This window comes from Lutra lutra, chromosome 8 (assembly GCF_902655055.1).
Source record: "Lutra lutra chromosome 8, mLutLut1.2, whole genome shotgun sequence".
Taxonomy (NCBI): domain Eukaryota; kingdom Metazoa; phylum Chordata; class Mammalia; order Carnivora; family Mustelidae; genus Lutra; species Lutra lutra.
In genome coordinates this window covers 56,181,971-56,202,506 of record NC_062285.1, presented here as the reverse complement: position 1 = coordinate 56,202,506, position 20,536 = coordinate 56,181,971, and the positions used below count along the sequence as shown (strand labels likewise).

At 45.0% G+C, this 20,536-nt stretch overlaps 1 protein-coding gene across 1 annotated transcript; it reads right to left on the bottom strand.

Moving 5' to 3' along the window:
• Positions 1–8,668: 8,668 nt before the first annotated feature.
• On the bottom strand, positions 8,669–15,253 carry KRT5 (keratin 5). Its single transcript, XM_047740795.1, has 9 exons — positions 14,615–15,253; positions 13,845–14,059; positions 13,019–13,079; positions 12,814–12,909; positions 11,577–11,741; positions 11,059–11,184; positions 10,574–10,794; positions 9,779–9,813; positions 8,669–9,326 (listed from the first exon to the last, which is right to left on the bottom strand). The coding sequence occupies exons 1-9, from the start codon at positions 15,173–15,175 to the stop codon at positions 9,028–9,030; spliced, it is 1,779 nt and encodes a 592-aa protein (XP_047596751.1). The 5' UTR covers positions 15,176–15,253; the 3' UTR covers positions 8,669–9,027.
• Positions 15,254–20,536: the final 5,283 nt, after the last annotated feature.

Below are 20,536 nucleotides of genomic sequence, written 5' to 3'. Positions count from 1 at the left end.
TCTTTTTATTTTTTAAAGATTGTATTTATTTATTTGACAGACAGAGATCACAAGTAGACAGAGAGGCAGGCGGGGGTGGGGGGAAGCAGGCTTCCTGCTGAGCAGAGAGCCCAATGTGGGGCTCAATCCCAGGACCCTGAGACCACGACCCAAACCGAAGACAGAGGCTTAACCCACTGAGCCACCCAGGTGCCCCGCCTCATACAGATCTTATATATACTTTGTCAGTTTTGGGGCTGCTAATATAAATGGAATTGGGTTTTTAATTTCAAATTTCAATTGTTCATTGATGTATACAGCACAGCAATTGACTTTTATATATTAACTACATATCTTGCAGTCTTTCTATAATCACTTACTAATTCTAGGAGTATTTTTTTTTATCAATTCTTTTGTGTTTTCTACATAAACAATTAAGTCTTCTGTGAACAAAGAGTTTCATTTCTTTCTTCCTGGTCTGTGTACCTTTTATTTCCTTTTCTTGTCCTAATGCATTAGCTAGGAACTCCAGATATTAAAAAGGAGCCATGAGGAGGAAAATCCTTGCCTCATTCCTGACCTTAGTGGGAAAGCTGCTAGTTTCTTACCATTAACTGTGATGTTAGCTGTAGATTTTTGGAAGATGTTCTTTAACAAGATGAAGAAGTTGCCCTCTATTTCTAGCTTGCTGAGAGGTTTTTTTTTTTAATCATAAATGGTATAGGATTCTGTCAAATGGTTTTTCTGAGTCTACTGATAAAATTGTGTGATCTTTTTTTCTATAGCCTATTGATGTGATGGATTATAACCATTGACTTTTGGATGTTGATCCAACTTTATATATACACTTTAAATAAATCTCACTTGCTCATGGTGTATAATTCTTTTCAAACATTGTTTGATTCAATTTTTTTAAAGATTTTATTTATTTATTTGACAGAGATCACAACTAGGCAGAGAGGCAGAGAGAGAGAGAGGAGGAAGCAGGCTTCCTGCTGAGCAGAGAGCCCACTACGGGGCTTGATCCCAGGATGCTGGGATCATGACCTGAGCCGAAGGCAGAGGCTTTAACCCACTGAGCCACCCAGGCACCCCTGGATTCAATTTGTTAACATTTTTCTGAGGATATTTTAATCCATGTTTATGATAGATTTTGGTTTATAGTTTTCCTTTCTCATAATGTCTATGTCTGGTTTTTGTATTAGGTCAATGCTGGCCTCATAGAATTAGTTAGGAAGTGTTCTTTCTGCTTCTTTATTTTGAATGACATTGTGCAGAATTGGTATAATTTCTTCCTTAAATGTTTCATAGAATTCACTAGTGAACTCATCTGGGCCTGTTCTGTTTTTTTTTTTTTTTGGAAGGCTATGAATTATTGATTTGGTTTCTTCAATAAATAGAGGCTTGTTGAGATCGTTTATTCTTATATGAATTTTGGTAGGTTGTGTCTTTCAAGAAATTTTCCCATTTCATCTAGGTTATCAAATTTGTGGTTATAGAGTTTGTTCATAGTATTCCTTTATTATCTTTTTAAGTGCAGGGGATCCATGGTGATGTTCACTCATTCATTTCAGATATTAGCAACTTGCGTCTTTTCTTTTTTTTTTTTTCTTATTTAACCTGGTTAGAGGAACATTAATATTTTCTATTTTTTTCAAAGAACCAGATTTTGGTTTCATTGATTTTTTCCTACCAATTTCTTGTTTTTATTCCATTTATTTCAGCTCTAGTTTTTATTATTTATTTCCCTTTGCTTACTTTGGAATTAATTTGCTTCTATTTCTACTTACCAAAGATGGATGCTTAGAGTTTTGATTTTAGGTGGTTCTTCTTTTCTAATGTATGCACTCAGTTCTATAAATTTCTTTCTAAGCACTGCTTTTGCAGGATCCCACAAATTTTGATAAATTATATTTTCATTTTCACTTAGTTCAAAATATTTTAAAATTTTTCCTGGTATTTCTTCTTTGACTCACATGTTACAGAAATGTGTTGTTTAATCTCCTCATGACTGAGGATTTTTCCATTATCTTTCTCTTATTCGTTTCTGATTTACTTCTGTTGTGGTTTGAGAGCACAGATTGTATGACTCCTATTCTTTCTATCCTGCTGAATGTTCCATGTGAGTTTGAGAAGAACGTGTGTTGTTAGATGAAGTATTCTATAGATGTCAATTATATCCAGTTGATTGATGATGCTATTGAGTTCAATTATGTCCTTATTGATTTTCTGCCTACTAGATCTCTCCATTAATAATAGACGGGTGTTAAAGTCTCCAACTATAATAGTACAGTCATCTATTTCTCCTTGCCATTCTATCAGTTTTTGCCTCATGTATTTTGGTGCTCTGTTGTTGGATGTATATACATTAAGGATTGCTGTATCTTTTTGGAGAATTTATCCCTTTATCATTAGGTAATACCCCTTTTTCTCCCTGATTATTTTCCTAGCTCTGAAGTCTGCTCTTTCTGAAACTAATACAAACACTCCAACCTTTTTAAATTAGTCTTAGTATAGTATATCTTTCCCCATCTCTTTACTGTTACTCTATGTATGTCTTTATATTTAAAATGTGTTTGTTGTATTCAATCTTTACTTGGGTCTTGTGGTTTTGATACATTCTGATAATCTCTCTTTTAATTGATGTATTTAGATTATTGACCTTTAAAGTGATTATTGATATAGTTGGATTAATAGCTACCATATTTGTTAACTCTTTTCTAGTCATTGCCCTTGATAGAACTCCCAGAGGTAAAATTCTCAAAATGTGGTTGTCCCCAAAAGACTGAACCCCACTGAAATTTTTTAACTCTCAAATTTATCCACACCGAGCCTCCAACAATTTTAATTACAGTTCAGATTTTTCTACCCAGTACTAGTTTAAAAATAATTACTAAAATCTCAAAACAGTGTTGGTTAAAGACTGTTTTGAAATGTCATTGACTAAAAGATGAAATTGAAGGATGGTCCATGTTGACAGATGACACCCAGATTAGCATCAGGGTGGTTCTGACTGGGGAACATTCTCCTTTTGTGGTAAAATATTTAAAAACCATTTTTAGCATAAATTTTATATACATTTTGACAAGCAAGAACAGTTTAATTCAAATCTTCCCAGATATCACTCTCATGGTCATAATTTTGACTTTTAGACAGAAATGGGGTTTTTCCCTTTTAGACTATGTTTATACAAGTTTATTCTAGAATCTGGATAATCAGACAATCCATCCATGGCTTATCTATATGCTAAATAATAAAATGCAGAAAAAAATTCCACAAGAACAACAATAACCAATTGTTATAATAATATTTTGCTAATTTGAAGCCACAGAAAAGATCTTCTCCCCCACCCCCTACTCATGAATTATGCTGCAGTCTCGGTTTATTCCATGGTTGTCCACAGGTGGGCAGTTGTCTTGCTGCTGAACAGGTTAGGTTGCTAGGCAGAAGTTTTGGAGCTGAGGGAGACTTTTGAATATTAGTGACCTCCCTATCCTTCTATTATGCAGCTCTAGAATTTGAGTTCAAGGGTATGGTGGAAGAAAAGCTTAGGAACTGCCATGCTGAACAAAATCCCAAAAGCTGACAGGGAAACTTCTAATGAGTCAGGCTCAGACTCTGGTTCTCCTTCCCCATTTGAGAAGCTCCATAACAGCTGGTTACCCTACAGGCCTCCCTCACATCCTTGAGTAAAGCCCCAATGAGTCCTAGTTGTACGGAGGCCAACTACTTACCAGCAGGTTTGATACTCAGGGCAGGCATTACTATCCCAGTCACCTATGAATTGGACTACCCAGCCAAAACATACAGGACATACAGTTAAATTTCAACTTCACGTAAACAACATAAGAAATTCAGTATGTCCTAAATATTGCACGGAATATACTAACACCAAAAAATTATGTGTCATTTATCTGAAATTCAAATTGAAGAGCACATCTCATATTTTTATTTTCTATTTCTGGCAACCCTGATATATACCAATATAGATCTTCCCTCATATTGAACTACAGATAAGGACACTGGTGATTGGGCTGCTGCTCTGGATTTCTATTGTAAAGGAGCAGGCAATAGGTAATGACCAAAATTTAGACCCTTTCCTTTAAACTATCCCTTTACTAACTACCATGGGTTATTTAGCAGTATTCGGTTTGGTACCCAAATAATTAGGATTTTTGAGATATTTTATTGTTTCTTATTTCTAACTTAATACACCACAGTTATAAAACAATCTATATAATTTAATTTTTCATATAATTTCAATCTTATAAAACTGGTTCAGAACATGGTCTATGTTTGTGAATGTCCTATGTACACTTGAAAAGAATGTTGCTGTGGATAGTTTTTGAATATCACATAGATATTGTATGTTCTGAATCCAATTTCTTGGAGAGATATATGTAATGTAAACACCTTTTCCTAGGTTGTGGCTTTCTGTTTTGCTCTTTTTATGTTGTTTTGTGAGTAGAAGTTTATACCTTTGGTAAGGTAAGCACTTTTTATGATGTTTAGAAATTTTGTCTATCCTTAGGGCATCATGAAAAATTTGTTTATTTTACATACCTTATCATTTTCTCTATCACATATAAGATGATTTAATATAGTTAAATTGATTTTTGTCTATGATGTGAATTAGGACTCATGATACAGTTTTTACCATATGAAGACTCAACTGACCTTATACCATTTGTTGTGCAAAACCATTCTTTCCCTATTACACTACAATGGCACCATTGATGTAAATCAAGTGAGTCTATATGTGTTTTGTTTGTAGAGTCTATATATTATCCTACTGGTCCATTTTTCATTCATTTCCCAACATCACACTCTCTTACTCGATATATTTTTACAGTAAGTCTCAATATCTGGAACTCTAAAAACTTTGGTCTTTTTAAAGATTTTTTTTTTTACTATTTTAGATCTTTTTCATTTCCATACAAATTTTAGAATAGTTTTATCAATTTACATAAAATACCACCTGAAATTTGACTGAAAGTACTTTGAATCCATAGTTCAAATAGGGGTTGACATATTTACAATATTAAATTTCCCAATCCATGAAGATTGTGTATACCTCTCTTTATTAATTTTCTTTAGTCATTTCCAGTAAGCTTTTATAGTTTTCTGTGTATATGTTGTACATATCTTTATTCTTAGGTAGCAGAATTTTTTTAATCTTTTTTTAAAATTTCTTTTCAGTGTAACAGAATTCATTGTTTATGCACCACACCCAGTGCTCCATGCCATATGTGCCCTCCATAATATCCACCACCAGGCTCCCCCACCCTCCAACCCCCTGCCCCTTCAAAACCCTCAGATTGTTTTTCAGAGTCCATAGTCTCTTATGGTTCATCTCCCCCTCCAATTTCCCTCAACTCTCTTCTCCTCTCCATCTCCCCATGTCCTCCATGTTATTTGTTATGCTCCACAAATAAGTGAAACCATATGATAGTTGACTCTCTCTGCTTGACTTATTTCACTCAGCATAATCTCTTCCAGTCCTGTCCATGTTGATACAAAAGTTGGGTATTCATCCTTTCTGATGGAGGCATTTTTGATGCTATTTTTAGAACTTAATTTTCTAAGTGTTTCTTGCTGGTATATAGAAGTCTGATGATTTTTATATTAATTTTCTACTAACTTTGATAAATTTACTTATTAATTCTAACAGTGTAGAGAATATTTTCATTTTCAACATACATAATCATGTCATATGTGAATAACTACAGCTTGTTTTCTTTCTTTCTAATCTTTAAGATGTTTACTTCTTTGTCATGCCTTATTGCACTAGCATGATCATTCAGTATGATATTTGCTGGTGTGTGTGTGTGTGTGTGTGTGTGTGTGTGTGTACTGTCATCAGTCTCAATAGTTGAACCAAATTTTGAGTGGAGATCCATTCTGCCTCTTTAGGGGGGGCCACAATGATTGGTACTGTGAGCAGGTTGTCTAGAGGATGACTGTTACCATTGAGGTCTTTCTTTTCTTGCTTTGCTTTGTAATATAGCTCTGCTGTGTACTTGTGAGCATTCAGTTTGAGCTACTGCTTTCTATTTAGTAGGTTCTTTGAGTTGTATTGCTGCCTGCTCTCAAACTTGCATTCTGAGCTATACTGATTTGTGCTACATTTACTGGGTTCTACCAAGACATCTGTTATAGACTTAACTGACCTATGTCAGAAGTGTCAATAATTGTCATTTAGAGACAAGAGTGTGGGGCTGAGGCCCTCCCTAAAATGGCATTGGGTCATGCACTCAGCCCAGACCTGTCTGTATGTCTCATATAGAATTCTATTTCTCGATCCTCCCATAAACAATGACTGATGCTAAGATCATGAGACTGACTCTTACCCTGTGAACATTAATGTGTGTCTCAGGCAGATGTTGGTCTCCATCCTGTGAAGTGCTCAAAGGAAAGATCAATAACCTGTGCAATATATTGTCCCATCAGGTGGTCACTCATGTGGAGAAAGAGCAGTTCCTATGTGGCATGTTAAGGCTACACTCTGAAAAGCAGGTGGTTTACTAGGATCCTGCAAAATGACTTTGATGCTGCTGCTTCTCATTACTTTGTTGCCAAAAAAAGGTCCTCACCTTCAGGGCTCTAGGGGGAAACACATATGGTACAGCTGTAACACAACTAAGGGGTTAATTCAACTATTTCCATGAAGGAAGCCCTAAACCCTGATGATACCAATTTGAAGTTCTCTGGAGGAAGACAGTCATAGATTTGAGCAAGGTAGGGAATAATCCCTCTCTCCCCCAAGTATATCAAATAAACACAGCAAAGAAAAAAAGAGAGAATGGGAGCGATAAAGGAAGGGAAGGAACAAAGGAAGGAAGGAAAGAAGAGAGAAAAAGAGAAAGAGAAAGGAAGAAAAGAAGGAGATAAAGAGATGAGAAAGAAAGGAATGAAAGAAAGAAATCTGGAAACAAGGAGGAAACAAAGAACTGAAACACAATCTGATGCAACTGGAAATTCAGTTTACTAAAAGAATTTATACATCAAGAGATTTTTTAAAAAGGCATGAATTGGCTTTGTGCCTCTACCATATAGGTTCTGAATTAACTTTAACATCTGAAATACACTTCATGGTCTCAATTCATACTGGAGGTCAAATTACACTTCTGCTTGGGATCTCACTAAATTAAACAAGGTACCCGTATAATCTTGGGGGAGATTTTGAACCCAAAATAGAGAATAAGCAGATATACCTCACCTTAATTATCAGAGTTATTGATTTGCCTAAATTTCATTCATAGACCCTAAAACCTCTCACAGTGGTCATGCACACTTAAAACCAATAAGTAACAAACTAAAATTAAATCAAGTTCTCAACACTTACACATTGGCTTGAAAAAATGGGACTCCATAGACCTTCCCCTAGTTAAAACAGTTAATATGTCCCAATGTAAATTAGAACAGGGTCTTCAAAGAATAAAACCCATTATATGGGATCTTTTTAGAGAAGGGGGATTATGCTCACTGTTTCTCCATTCAACAACCAATTTGGTTTGATTTCAAATGTGTAAAGAATAAAGGTATCTCACAATGGATTACCACAGCCTTAATCTAATGGTCACACCCATTAAGGCCCCTACCCAATACTAATGAAAGTGCTGACTCTACCCAATCAGCAACTGGTAAATACTTTGCTTTTATGGATTTGGCTAACAATATTCTGTTCAGTACCCATTCCCACAGCCTTTCAGCCACAATTTGCCTTCACACCTGATGGGACACAATACATCTTTAACTCAGATGTTCAGGGAAAGCCTCCATAACCCTGCCATTGCACACAATCTTTGCAGGCAAGATCTTAAATGCTTGGACTTTCTCCAGGAGCACAGGTATGATATTACACTGATGAATCCTCTTTGGAAGAGATTCATTGGATACATTCATTCAGAACATGCAAATACAAAGGAGGTCACAAAGAAGAATAGGTCACTTCTCCACACACAGTGCAAATTCTTGCTACCTCAGGTAAAAACCTGGAATTATCTGGTAATCTGAAGGCCACCTGGACACTGTCGAGAAACAGCTACTGACTTGCTTGGCACCCACAATACTAAAACAGGCCTAACATCTTTGAGGCCCTTTCTGAGTTGTGAAGGTAACATATTCCTTATTTACAAATTTTACTTAAGCCCATTTAAGCCATTACTTATAAGTCAGCCCACCTTGAATGGGGATCTTCTCCAACAAAAGCTCTAAAATCTGTCCAAATTGCAATATAGTGGACATTACTGTTCATGCCCCCCAGACACCACTTCATTCTAGAGTTGTTTTTTTTTTAAAGGAGAAAACTCCCTTCTTTTTTATTTATTTGACAGAGATTACAAGTCAGCAGAGAGGCAGGCAGAGAGAGAGGAGGAAGCAGGCCCCCCACTGAGCAGAGAGCCCGATGCGGGGGCTCAATCCCAGGACCCTGGGATCATGACCTGAGCCGAAGGCTGAGGCTTTAACCCACTGAGCCACCCAGGCGCCCCCATTCTAGAGGTTTTAGCAACATCCTTTCATGCCTCTTGGAGTCTCTGGATACCCACGTTGGCCACTTGACCTTGAAGGTCATTCTATTCCCCCCATGAATCACCAGAGGAACCAATCACATCTGGACAAATTGACCCTCATGGGGTCTCTAGGCTGGTTGTAGACCTTGAAAAAAATTATTCTTCACAACAGCTTATATTATAAAAGCATTTTATTGAACACACTCTGGAGGTAGTCAGAACCAAAATAAAATTTGTGATTTGAATGGGGACCCTGTTCTGAAGGTTTAGACACCAGAAAACTTTAGATTCTTCTCTTATCAAGGACCATGCTATAGAGACCCACAGGCTGATTTGAAGCAGAACACAGAATCACAACATGGGAGACTAGAGAACGAGGATTAGATACTTCCAGGAACCAAGAACGTTGCTCTGCAATACATTGGTCTAGACCACACTCCAGAAAAAGAAAACTTGGCTTGGGCAGCCACCTGGAAGAGGCAGTCACCACAGGCTGGGTTGCTGCACTTGGGAGGCAGTGACTTGCAGCAGGCTCTTAGCTCTTGAAGCTCTTCCGGGAAGAGGAGGTGGTGGAGACAAACTTGACACTGGAGCTACTGCCCCCACCGCTGCCAAAGCCCATCCCCAGGCTTCGGCCACTGCCTGCACTGAAGCCAGAGCTCCCCACACTGAGCCCGCCGCCCAGGCCGACACCTCCACTGCTGCTGGAATAGTAGCTTCCGCCGCTACCTCCTCCAAGGCCACCACCAAGACCACCACCAAGACCTCCGCCAAGGCCACCGCCAAAGCCACTGCCGCCGCCATAGCCAGAGGACACGCTGTTTGTGATGACAGCTGCAGAGAAAGGAAGGAGAACTTGGTGAGACCAGCATGCTAGATTGATCATACACATCCAAATTATTTGATCCCACTAGTGTTAGCACTGTACCTGGCCTCTTTCACAGAGTAGAAAATGAGGCTCAGGACTATGCCATTTAGTTAAGGTCCCTAACAGAGGTTGGTGAGCATAGAAGGCAAGGGATGGTCCTCAGGGGGTAGGACAGTGAAGGGAGAGGGTACAGGATGTATGGAATACTGGGTCTATGCTTTAAGAAATAAGACATGAGCTATATTGGTTCATGTCTCAATTTGTGCTCTTTTCCCTCCACTACCTCCCTCTCTCTAATATACTGAATAACTATATACTGAGATGGGAGTTTCTGGTATGTTGAAACAATAGGATTCTGAGTTGTCACCAAATACCAACATATTATCATCATTGTTAAGGTTTATTCAAAGTTACTTACAGATGTTGACTGGTCCAACTCCTTCTCCACTCAGTCTAAAATGGGAAAAATTAAAGTAAGAGTTAAAAACTCCCCAAAAGACAGTAGTAGTCATGTTTAAAGCTTGTCCTACAAGCAAGAAGCCTGCATACCCCAAAGCTGCTTAAATCAGAGAAAGAGAGCCCTCTAGAGTGACTTCCCAATGAAGAGGAGTATCAGCTTGTTTGACCTGAAAACAGGTTATTGGAAGAAGATTGTAATTCACATTCTCCTCCACCCATTATAAGGAAAACATGAGTAAGAGGTTATGGGAACTATGCATATGTATCAAGCAGTTTTGGCCTGGTAGGAGCTTACATTCTTTGAGGAAATTTGGCATGGACAGAAATATTTCTAACAGGAAGGATGCAATGGGTAGTGTCAGAAGATTGCAGAAAACAGAGTAGTTTGAGAATCCAAAGGCAAGTGAATTTAACTCAGCAGGAATGATCATGAAAGACTTCCTAAAGGAAGGGGTACTTGAAGAATGGGAAAGGCATTTGTTGAGTTGTTTGAAGGAGAGGAATCTGGTGGTGGGAACAGGGTGAGAAAGAATCCTAGTGGTGGGAACAGGATCAGAAAAGTGAGTTGGGATCTCACTGTGTAGGTCAGCTGTTTGCCTAGGTGTCGGATTGAAACTGGATTAGTGAAGAATAATTATCATGTATAAGATAGTGCTCACTCGTGTGTGTGATTTACACCCTGCAGTGGAGAAGAAGCTCCATTTTGTCAAATGGGAGGCCATCCCGGGCTTGTGAAGTTAGTCCTGATGCCCACCTGCACTCCTCGCCCTCCAGCAGCTTCCTGTAGGTGGCGATCTCCACGTCCAGGGCCAACTTGGTGTTCATCAGCTCCTGGTACTCCCTCAGCAGCCGGGCCATGTCCTGCTTGGCCTTCTGCAGGGCATCCTCCAACTCAGCCAGCTTGTTCTTGGCATCCTTGAGGGCCAGCTCTCCGCGTTGCTCAGCATCAGCAATGGCGTTCTGCAGGTTGGCACACTACAGAGGGCAAGAAGTGAGTGGGAACCCTTTAGTAGCTGACCTAAGCCTGAAGTGTCTCTTTCTGGGATCCCAGGGAGAAGCCCACACATTTTTCCTGGTCACTGTGAATGTTGGAACATTGAAATGCTGGTACTTGTTCCAGCTCTGGTGTGCGTGTGTGTGTGTGTGTGTGTGTATGTTTATAAAAAAGTAAAATAAAACAAATGGGTCTCATTTTCAGAGCTCAGGTCCCTTCTTTGCCTTCTTGCAACCTCTTCCTACCTGCTTCTTGACATTGTCGATCTCAGCTCTCAGCCTCTGGATCATCCGGTTCATCTCAGAGATCTCTTGCTTGGTGTTGCGGAGATCATCCCCATGCCGGCCTGCTGTCTGCTGCAGCTCTTCATACTGAAGCCACCAGAAAAGAGGAAAGACCCCATTTGTTTAAGAATGGAAACAATTTCTCAAAGCTCACAGGCAGGAGCTACCAAGAAGTGGCAAGTAATATCCTTATCTGAGGCCTGTGGCTGGTTTCAGCTTTGTCCAAGTGGACCTGGTCTTAGATACTTTTCCCCTTAGTGCCTTTGCTTTCATGGAGACAGAGGTGTGGGATTCAGAATGAGATTCTTAAGGTTCTTAAATTTATGTGGCAAATGTCATGCATGACTATTCCCATAAGTCACCCCACAAGGCCTCACTCAGCAGGTTTCAGGAGCCCTATCCTTAACATTTTGTCAATGGCCTGGAATCCTAGACACGTGTCCATCCTTCACTCAGGATGCATTTGCCATAGCACCCACCTTGGTCTGGTACCAGGACTCAGCTTCTGTCCGGCTGCGGTTGGCAATCTCCTCATACTGGGCTTTGACCTCAGAGATGATGCTGTCCAGGTCCAGGGAGCGGTTGTTGTCCATGGACAGGACCACAGATGTGTCTGAGACATGCGTCTGCATCTGGGACAGCTCCTGTGGGGAGATTTGAAGTCAGTCATTCTGTTATTTGATGTTGGGTCCATTCAAATCTTCCACTCATTGTGGTATGTCAACTTGAGAAAAGAAATAATAACCACCTACATCAAAAATTAAGATAAATCAATAAACAATCCAGATCATGACTCAACCTAGTTTTTTTTTTGAATTTTAATTTTTTTTAAATTAATTTTATTTTTTATAAACATATATTTTTATCCCCAGGGGTACAGGTCTGTGAATCACCAGGTTTACACACTTCACAGCACTCCCCATAGCACATACCCTCCCCAGTGTCCATAATCCCACCCCCCTCCCAACCTCCCTCCCCCCATCAACCCTCAGTTTGTTTTGTGAGATTAAGAGTCACTTATGGTTGGTCTCCCTCCCAATTCCATTTTGTTTCATTTACTCTTCTCCTACCCCCTTAACCCCCCATGTTGCATCTCCTATCCCTCATATCAGGGAGATCATATGATAGTTGTCTTTCTCCGATTGACTTATTTCGCTAAGCATGATACCCTCTAGTTCCATCCACGTCGTCGCAAATGGCAAGATTTCATTTCTTTTGATGGCTGCATAGTATTCCATTGTGTATATATACCACATCTTCTTTGTCCATTCATCTGTTGATGGACATCTAGGTTCTTTCCATAGTTTGGCTATTGTAGTTTTTTAAAAAAACTTAAACAACTTTGAGCTTCCAAGAAACCCCTCTCATGTAACCTCTCAGACACTCATCTTCTTGGACCATAACGTATTTTTAGAATAGTCTAGTAGCATGGATTGCATGCTAGGAGAAAACAGAGAAGGGACACCACTCCAGAAGGGGGAGGTGGCCAGGAAAGGCGTGCCTTTAGTAATGCACTCCACACCTCACTCTGCACAACGACTGCTGAAGAGATCTTTTGCTTTAAATTTGGCTTTCTTTTTTTAAACTGTTGGCTTCATAAGTAATAAAGTGTGAGTAGTCCCAAAGGGGAAGGGGAGACACTGAAGTCAGTCCTGAAGCCCCTAATTCCTGGTGACGTCCCATGTCTCTAGGTCCCAAATAGGAAGCATTTCTTACCGCTTCAAAGAACATCTTCATGAAGTTGATCTCATCCATCAGGGCATCAACCTTGGCCTCTAGCTCCACCTTGTTCATGTAGGCAGCGTCCACATCCTAGAGAAACAGGGATTGTTGGCACTGCACCCAATTTTACCCTGCCTTAAATGAACGACCCCTTAAGACAGCATAGCCTTGGGCTGCGGACTGTCTTCTACCCACGCACCTTCTTCAGCATCACAAACTCATTCTCAGCAGTGGTACGCTTGTTGATTTCATCTTCATACCTGGTGGTAAAAAGGATGGGAATTACTGATCAGAGAATGAGGGACAGGTGAGGCCTGGGGTCTTTGTTGCATGAAGACCACTGTCAGCCAGCCTTCCTGCTGGGAAGGGTCTTCTCACACCATACAGCCAGAGAGGGAGAGAGTGCTGGTTGTATGAGCCCCTGGGCATGTTCTTCACCTGTAAGGATATCAGTTTTTCTGCAACTGCTTACCAGATCATCATTACGTTATTGCTATCATTCGGGTTGGTTCAAGGATATTCCCATAAAGAAGCTGTGTTATTTCTCCCCAACTCCATATCTAGTCAATTTCCCTAGTGCTTTTTTTGAACTTTCACAGCCTTGTGAAAAAAACAAAAAACTATCAACCCAGCTGCTGCTCCATAAGGACTAAAGAAATTATTTGAGTCACTAAGTTGGGTTTGGGGAAAATCTATCAGAGAACCCATGCTGTGGACTTCAAGTATACTGGGGAGAAAAGCCCCCAAAGAATAAGGATTACATTATGGCTCATTTCACCAGGCAGTACCAAGGGCACTGAGCCTCTTGCTCTGACTGGTGGCTAAGTGCTGGTGGTACCAAAGGACTGAGCTTGGGGCTGGTACTTTCTAAACATGGGCAGGATTTTTTTTCCCTAGTGCTTCAGGTACCCATGAAACATACATGCATCTAGCCCGTGGGGAAGGCATAAGTGGCAGCGTGTTTATAAAGTACATCTGGTGTCAAGAGAATATCACCCGCCCCATCTCTGCTCCCTGCAACCCACTTGTTTTTGAAGTCTTCTACCAGGTCCTGCATGTTCCTCAGCTCCGAGTCCAGGCGGCCCCTCTCCCCCAGGATGCTGTCCAGCTGTCTCCTGAGGTTGTTGATATACTGTTCAAACAAGGGCTCCAGGTTCTGCCTCACAGTCTTGGTGCCCTGCTCCTGGAGCAGAGTCCACTTGGTGTCCAGGACCTTATTCTGCTGCTCCAGGAAACGCACCTGGAGAGGGCAGGGTTTGAAGGTGGAGAAACCTGAATTTCATGTTTTGATGATCAGTTCACCAATTTCCCTCCCATTTCATGCTGGTCCCCTACCCCTTCCATGTACAGTGCCAGGCCCTGGGCCCCAAGAGTGGAGGTCCAGAGTGAGGTGCTTGGCCTCACTCCTCTATGGGAGACAAAACTCCCACACTGCACTGGACACAGCTGGGCAGCTGTGAAGACACTCAAGCTACTGCCAGATGAACTCATCTATCTTTCTGTTCAATCAGCCCTGTTATAGGGAGCACAGAACTCTTCCCTTTGCCCTATAGTCATCAAGAAGCCTTTATGAGGTCATCTCAGAAGGGGAAGAAATAAGACCCTCTCTCTTAAGCAGCCAACGAAGCAGTCTAACTAAGAAAATGGGCCACAAATCCAGGACACAGAAAAAGCTGTAACGGCCAACTATAGAGGTCTTTGCACAAAGTCAGAAAATCTCCCATCTTCCCACTTTCTTTGGCATTTACTCCACACGCCACACGCATGGTGGTTTTTCACAAACGATCCCACTCACCTTGTCGATGAACGAGGCAAACTTGTTGTTGAGGGTCTTGATCTGCTCCCGCTCCTCAGTCCGCACCCTCTGGATGGCGGGGTCGATTTGCAGGTTGAGGGGAGTCAGGAGGCTCTGGTTGACGGTGACCTCTTGGATGCCTCCAGGGGGGCACACGGGGAAGCCAGGACCACCAAAGCCTCCTCCAAAGCCAGCGCCGCCACCAAGCCCAAAACCTCCACCAGCTCCACCGCCAAAACCAAATCCACTCCCGGCTCCACCTCCGAAGCCATAGCCACCTCCAGCACCAGCACCTGCACCAAATCGGTTCCTGAAGCTGCCACCACTGGTGCTGATGGAGATCCTCTTGGAGCCTCCCAGGTTGTAGAGGCTCCTGCTGCCATAGCCGCCAGCTCCACAGGCACCCCCCAGGCTGACCCTGCCAAAGCCGCCACCGCCACCCCCGGACCGGGACACGGAGGTGAAGCTGGTGCGGGAGACAGACGGGGTAATGGCAGAGGCAGCGCTGAAGCTACGGCTGCCTCCGCTCCGGAAGGATACATTCGACTGGCGGGACAGCATGGCTCGTTCCTGGTGGAGCAAGAGTACCGGGCACTTGGGGTTGGGAAGTGCTGGCGAGAACAGAGCTCAGCAGGACGCAGAAAGTGGCTCTGTTACCCAGGAACTGCAATCCCCCCTTTTTATTCTCTAGAACTGGGTTGGGCGGGAGAGCTGTCTGGCTGTGAATGATTAAGTGGGCTGGGCATGCCTGGGGGGCAGCTGTGAGCTCACCGGCACACCTGCACAGTGGTGTGGGGAGCAAACGCTTGCTTCCTGGCAGGCTGTGCTCAGTTAGGAATAACCTTGCCTTGCAGCGCTGATGTCTTGGCAGAAAGTTGGCGATGTTGCCAGCCAGTCTCTCTCCACCATGGGGGCCTGGGGCTGCAAGCACCCAAGAAGGACACTAGAAAGGCAGGGTGCATTTGGCCAATGTCTGGAGGGCTCCTTACAGGACTGGGGATATCGTCAGCCATCTCAGCATGGGGCACACTGTCCATTAATTGGAGGCCAAGCGAGTCTCCCACTGCCAGAGATCTGCTCTTTTTACTCTTTTAGGCAGAGGGCTGTTGCAGGGACCTTGGTACTTGGAAAGGCAATGTGACCTGACATTTCAGCTATGTGCTAGAGGGGAAAGTAGACTTCTGTCCTTTACTGCAGAATTCCCTTTCCTGGGGGGAGGCGAAGTTATCATCCCAGAGCCCACTCGGCAGATTCTCTGGCAGGATTTGGACCAGGAAATCTCCGCAAGCCACAAGCTCCAGAAACAGAGAGTGTGGGACATTCTCAGCCCCAGGTCTATAAGTCTACAGGGCCAGGCCAATCCCTCCACACCTCCTCCTGATTCAGTATTTTCCATGGCTTTGACCTCTCCCCTTGCTCTTCAGCCTCCCCAGGACCCTGCAGGGCCTTAGCAAACCCGGGGTCCCCATGCAAACCCTCATAAAAAGGTCCTTAGACTCAGCCTGGCAGTCACGTCTCTCTTCAGAGGGAGCTGCTCTGCCCGCTCCCCCAGCCCCCCAGGTGTGTTCCAGCAAGCCCTCAGTTATTCCACTAGGGAAGAAATGAGTCATCGTATCTGTTGATACAGGCTAAAGGCTGCCACAAACACATACCTGCAGGAGCTCCTAATCTCATCAGGAACATGTTGAGAATCCGCCGGCCTGTTATAACGGAGAACCACCCTGTTGCGAGCAGCGGGGACGGCTGCGCTCTCTCTGAGCGCCAGCCCAGAGTTTCCTTGAGGGCCGGGGGCATGGAAAGTGGAATTCTGAGACTTTGGATTGTCCTACCAGTTAGGCCCGGGGAGCCGATCCGGGGGACCGGGCAGCTGGCATCACAGTCTGACACAACTGCTTTAGGGAGGACTCCTGCTAGTCCCCTCTGCTGTGCTGGTCCCGGTGGGCACCACGTGGAGGAGAGGGGTCTGCTTAGGTTTGAGCACGTGTCTGTCTTAAAGCACGCCCCGCTTTTGGCTGCAGACATGAGTGAGGCCACCTCTCGGCCTCCCTAATACAGAAGTAGGACTCTAAATCCACACAGCACTGGGCCATTAGGATCTGGGACAGGGCCAAGGTGCTCCTGGGGAAGTAGGGGATGGATTGAGAGCCTTGGGGCCAAGGAAGTACATTCTCAAGAGTAAAGGAATGAGGACCCAGCCCAAACTGGAGAATCTCTAGTCAGGCCTGTGGTCGGTCCCAGGGAAGCCACAGCTGTGGGAAAATGACTCTAGGCCACCAGGGATCAGCTAAGATGTGCTTGTTCACCAGAGGGCTGTGATGAGCAAGCAGTGGACAGGTAAATCCAGACAGACAGACTGATAGCCAGAGCTCACCTCCCAGGTCTTGGGCAATAAGGTCTGGGTTGCCTTGCCACCTGGAGAATTCCTGAGGCTCTCGGAGATTAATTTTACTGAGTTTGCCAATTTCACACTTTGTTGCTTCTTGGGGGACCGATGTGAGTGTTTAGGGACCCTGAAACATACTGGCGGACTCTCAGCCCCTGAGAGACCAGATCCAAGCTGAAAGCAGGTGTCTGAGGACTCCTAGCATGGTTCTCCCTCTCCACTGGAAGATCACCATCAGGCTACGCACCCTGCACCCCCGCACAGGTCCTGGGTTCAGTCCGCTGCCCTTGGGGAAGCCCCACCCCTCCCAAGACACTGGGACATTCTCTTTCCTCCATCCCTCCTCCTCCCAGCTGTGTAGAGGAAAGAGAAGGACTCAGTGGAACAGGAATGCATTCTGGCCAGTCTGAGAATCTCTAGAGTGTGCCAAGCTCAGATTCAATGCCAGGGACCAAGGGTGTGTGGGTGGCGAGTAACTGTGGCAGGGAGTGTTTAGGTGCCTGACTTGGGGTGGGGGTGGGGGGAAGCGGCACTTTTCAGTCCGAGTTTTGTGGGAACCCTCCTCCCAGCAGGTAAGGTGGTCCCTCCTGCAGTGCCAGACCTGGACAGCTATAAATAATGGGGGGGGGGGGGCGGGGAGCCAGGCACTGGTAACACCGAAGTGTGGGAGAGTCCCACCCCAGCCGGCATTGCACTGTGGCAGGAAGGGAGGGATTACAGGGAGCTCACTGAGCTTCTCTGCCGGGCACCCACGGAGGGAGTGACCAAGTCATGGCAGCACACGTTGCCTAGCCTTTCCCATCAGCAAAGACGAGCACGGTGCTAAGTAAACTGTAGTGGCTGGCGCTGTGGGTCTGCCCGCAGAGGGGGCAGGACACCCTAACCTCCCTCACAGAGCAGGCAGTGAGAAGGGTAAATCCAGGTGTCCATGGGCAGGGATTGGACTCATCCTGCAATTCCAGCCCAAGGTTCCCTCCTCGGAGCCCCATTGCAATCTTTAAACTTCTCAGGAAATGTGAGGAGTAGACCCTATGGGTAACAGAAGATGGTGTTGCACACAGCCTCTGGGTCTCACCGAATCGGACATGCCCCAAGGTTAGGAAACACAGCTGGCTCCCCTTCACATTACCACCACATGTTCAGCCCGGCCTGACACACTGAAGGTGTTCAGCAAACGTTTTTTGAATTGACCTGGCAGACATAAGGCATTTCCCTCCATTCCTTCCCCAGATCCTGGTGTGAGGCTCTCCCTAGCCCCATGCTGGGTCTCTGAGTCCCATCCATCTGCTTCCTTCCCTGGTCCATGTCCAGAAGGTGGGCCCCTGTCCGCTTTAGCCTGGGCACCCTCTGACGGCAGAGCTTATGACTCTTTATCCTTTGCCCTTCACTCCATTCTTCCACCACCTCTGGCCCTGTGAGCACTCAGCACCTGAGCTCCCTAGCTGCCCCTATGCCCTGCCCCAGCCATTCCGTACCCCTCTGAGAGAGAAAAAAAGTCGTAGCGTCCTCGCCTTTGTAGGCTTTCTATCCCATGCATGTTCAGCACAAAAAGTGGGGAGCAATAGTTAGAGCATGAATCACCCTATTCACTGGGCAGCGGCTGGCAGCCCCGTCTGGGAGTGCAGAGCCAGATTCAGCAGGATGGGCAAGGGCAGAGGGACCATGCGCCAGCCCTGGCGCCTCCTCACACAGCCTTGCCTCGGGGAAGAACCGAAGGAAGATTTTTCCTGCCTCCACCCAGAGTCAGTGGAATCCTGCCCCCCACCTCAACTCTGGGTCCTGGCTTTGATCTCAGCTAGATTCTCGGGACTGCAGGGCCATCGAGGAGCCTAGCCCCTTTGTAGACTGGGGAGCTGGTGACACCAGCCCACCCTCCTGTGGCCATGTGCGCTGGGGCTCCCCATGCTGCTGAGAGGGCCTCCCTACCTCTCTAGGAATGCAAATGTCCCCAAGCAAAGCAACCACTTTGCCTTGGCGTGGGTGATTTTCGGAGGTGGTGTCCTGTTGCTGTTACCTGGGTCATGGTGATAAATGGGCCCTTGGAGCTGACTTTTCTGGTGCGAGGGCTTCGCACAAGCTGTGGGTTACAGTCTAGGTAGAGAAGCTTGTGGGTCTACTCTGGGCTATGTCTAGGTTCACAGGGAGCCCTTGCACTGTTGGGACCCTGGACACATAGCCTGGCCTTGCACTGCTGTTTCCCCCATCACACTGGGAGGAAGCACGGTCTGCAGATGTAGAAGGAAAGGGGCCGTGCAAGTCAGAGTTGTAATTTCGAGCTGGCTGGGGTTGGCAGGAAGGGTGGGGCAAACATTCAGGGGGCCCTGGGAGCAGACTTGCCCTTCCCCCTCACACTGAGCAGGTGATTGGCGCTTGTGGGACAGAATGCTGAGCTGCCCTCGGACAGGCCCCTGCAAGTCTGGGGAATGCTCATTCCTCATTTGAAGGGTGTTTTGCCAATGGCATACCAAAGCCTTTGAAAAATCCCCCCGGGTTGATTGAAACTATGGGCTGGAAATCAAATACTTTCATTAGTCAGAGGGACTTAAAAAAGGATATACAGCAAAACCCTCTGTGTTTGGCTTTCTCATGGAGGGTGGTTTTATTTTTTTAATAAACACTTACAGAGGCCTCACCATATGCAAGGCACTGTCCTACAAACTCCACATCTGTACATCTAAAATGGTGAAGAAACAAAGAAGGGCTTTTTACCACTTTCTTGGCATTCGCTTTTGTCCTCACACGTGGGTATGAGTGTGCCTGGAACTCTGCAAACTCGCAGTACTTTCTCTATGAAGGAGAGGCAGGGACACTACTCACTGATCCCAGGCTTCTATCCTGATGGGGTCAGAGGTGGCAAGGAGCCCCTCTTGCATCCCTAACCTGCATGTTCTTTTCCTCCCTGCTCCTTCCTCCTCCCATCACAGCAGCCACAACTAGGGAAGGGAAGGCGGAGGCAGAGGCTAGAGCTGTCCTCTCCAACGGAGCCTCTGCTAGGTGCACTGCCTCCTAGTCCTGCCCTAGAGCAAGGCCTGGGGACAGAGACTGGTTTCCATTTGCCACCCCACCCCCCCACTGCCAGCTCTGCAAGAGCTATAATCACCTGGGGTGAGCCAGTATAGACAATGGTGTAGGGGAGGTGGAGAGAAGAAGACCCAGGGCTGGCTCAGGAAATACACTGGGCGTTGGGACAGTCCTGGAGGCACACCAACATCTTCTGTGCCCAGCTGCACCCTCCGCGCACTCCCAGATCCTGTCCTCACACCATATAGGCATAAACTGCTGGCCTCACTCACTGTCCACTGGGACTGACAAGCACTGTCAAGGGCCCATGGAAATGGGTCAGCCTTTTCCAAGAGAGACACAATGTCCAAGGCAACTGCGAAAACACTTGTACCAATTATTTCATCATTTCTTCGCTTAACACAAGTGTTTTGAGCCGTTGTGGGGGTTCCATGCAGTGAGCCGCCACCATGGGAGTGTGACAGTGAACAGGACGGGCCTGTGGGGTAGACACAAGGTCTGGGGACAGGATTGGGTCC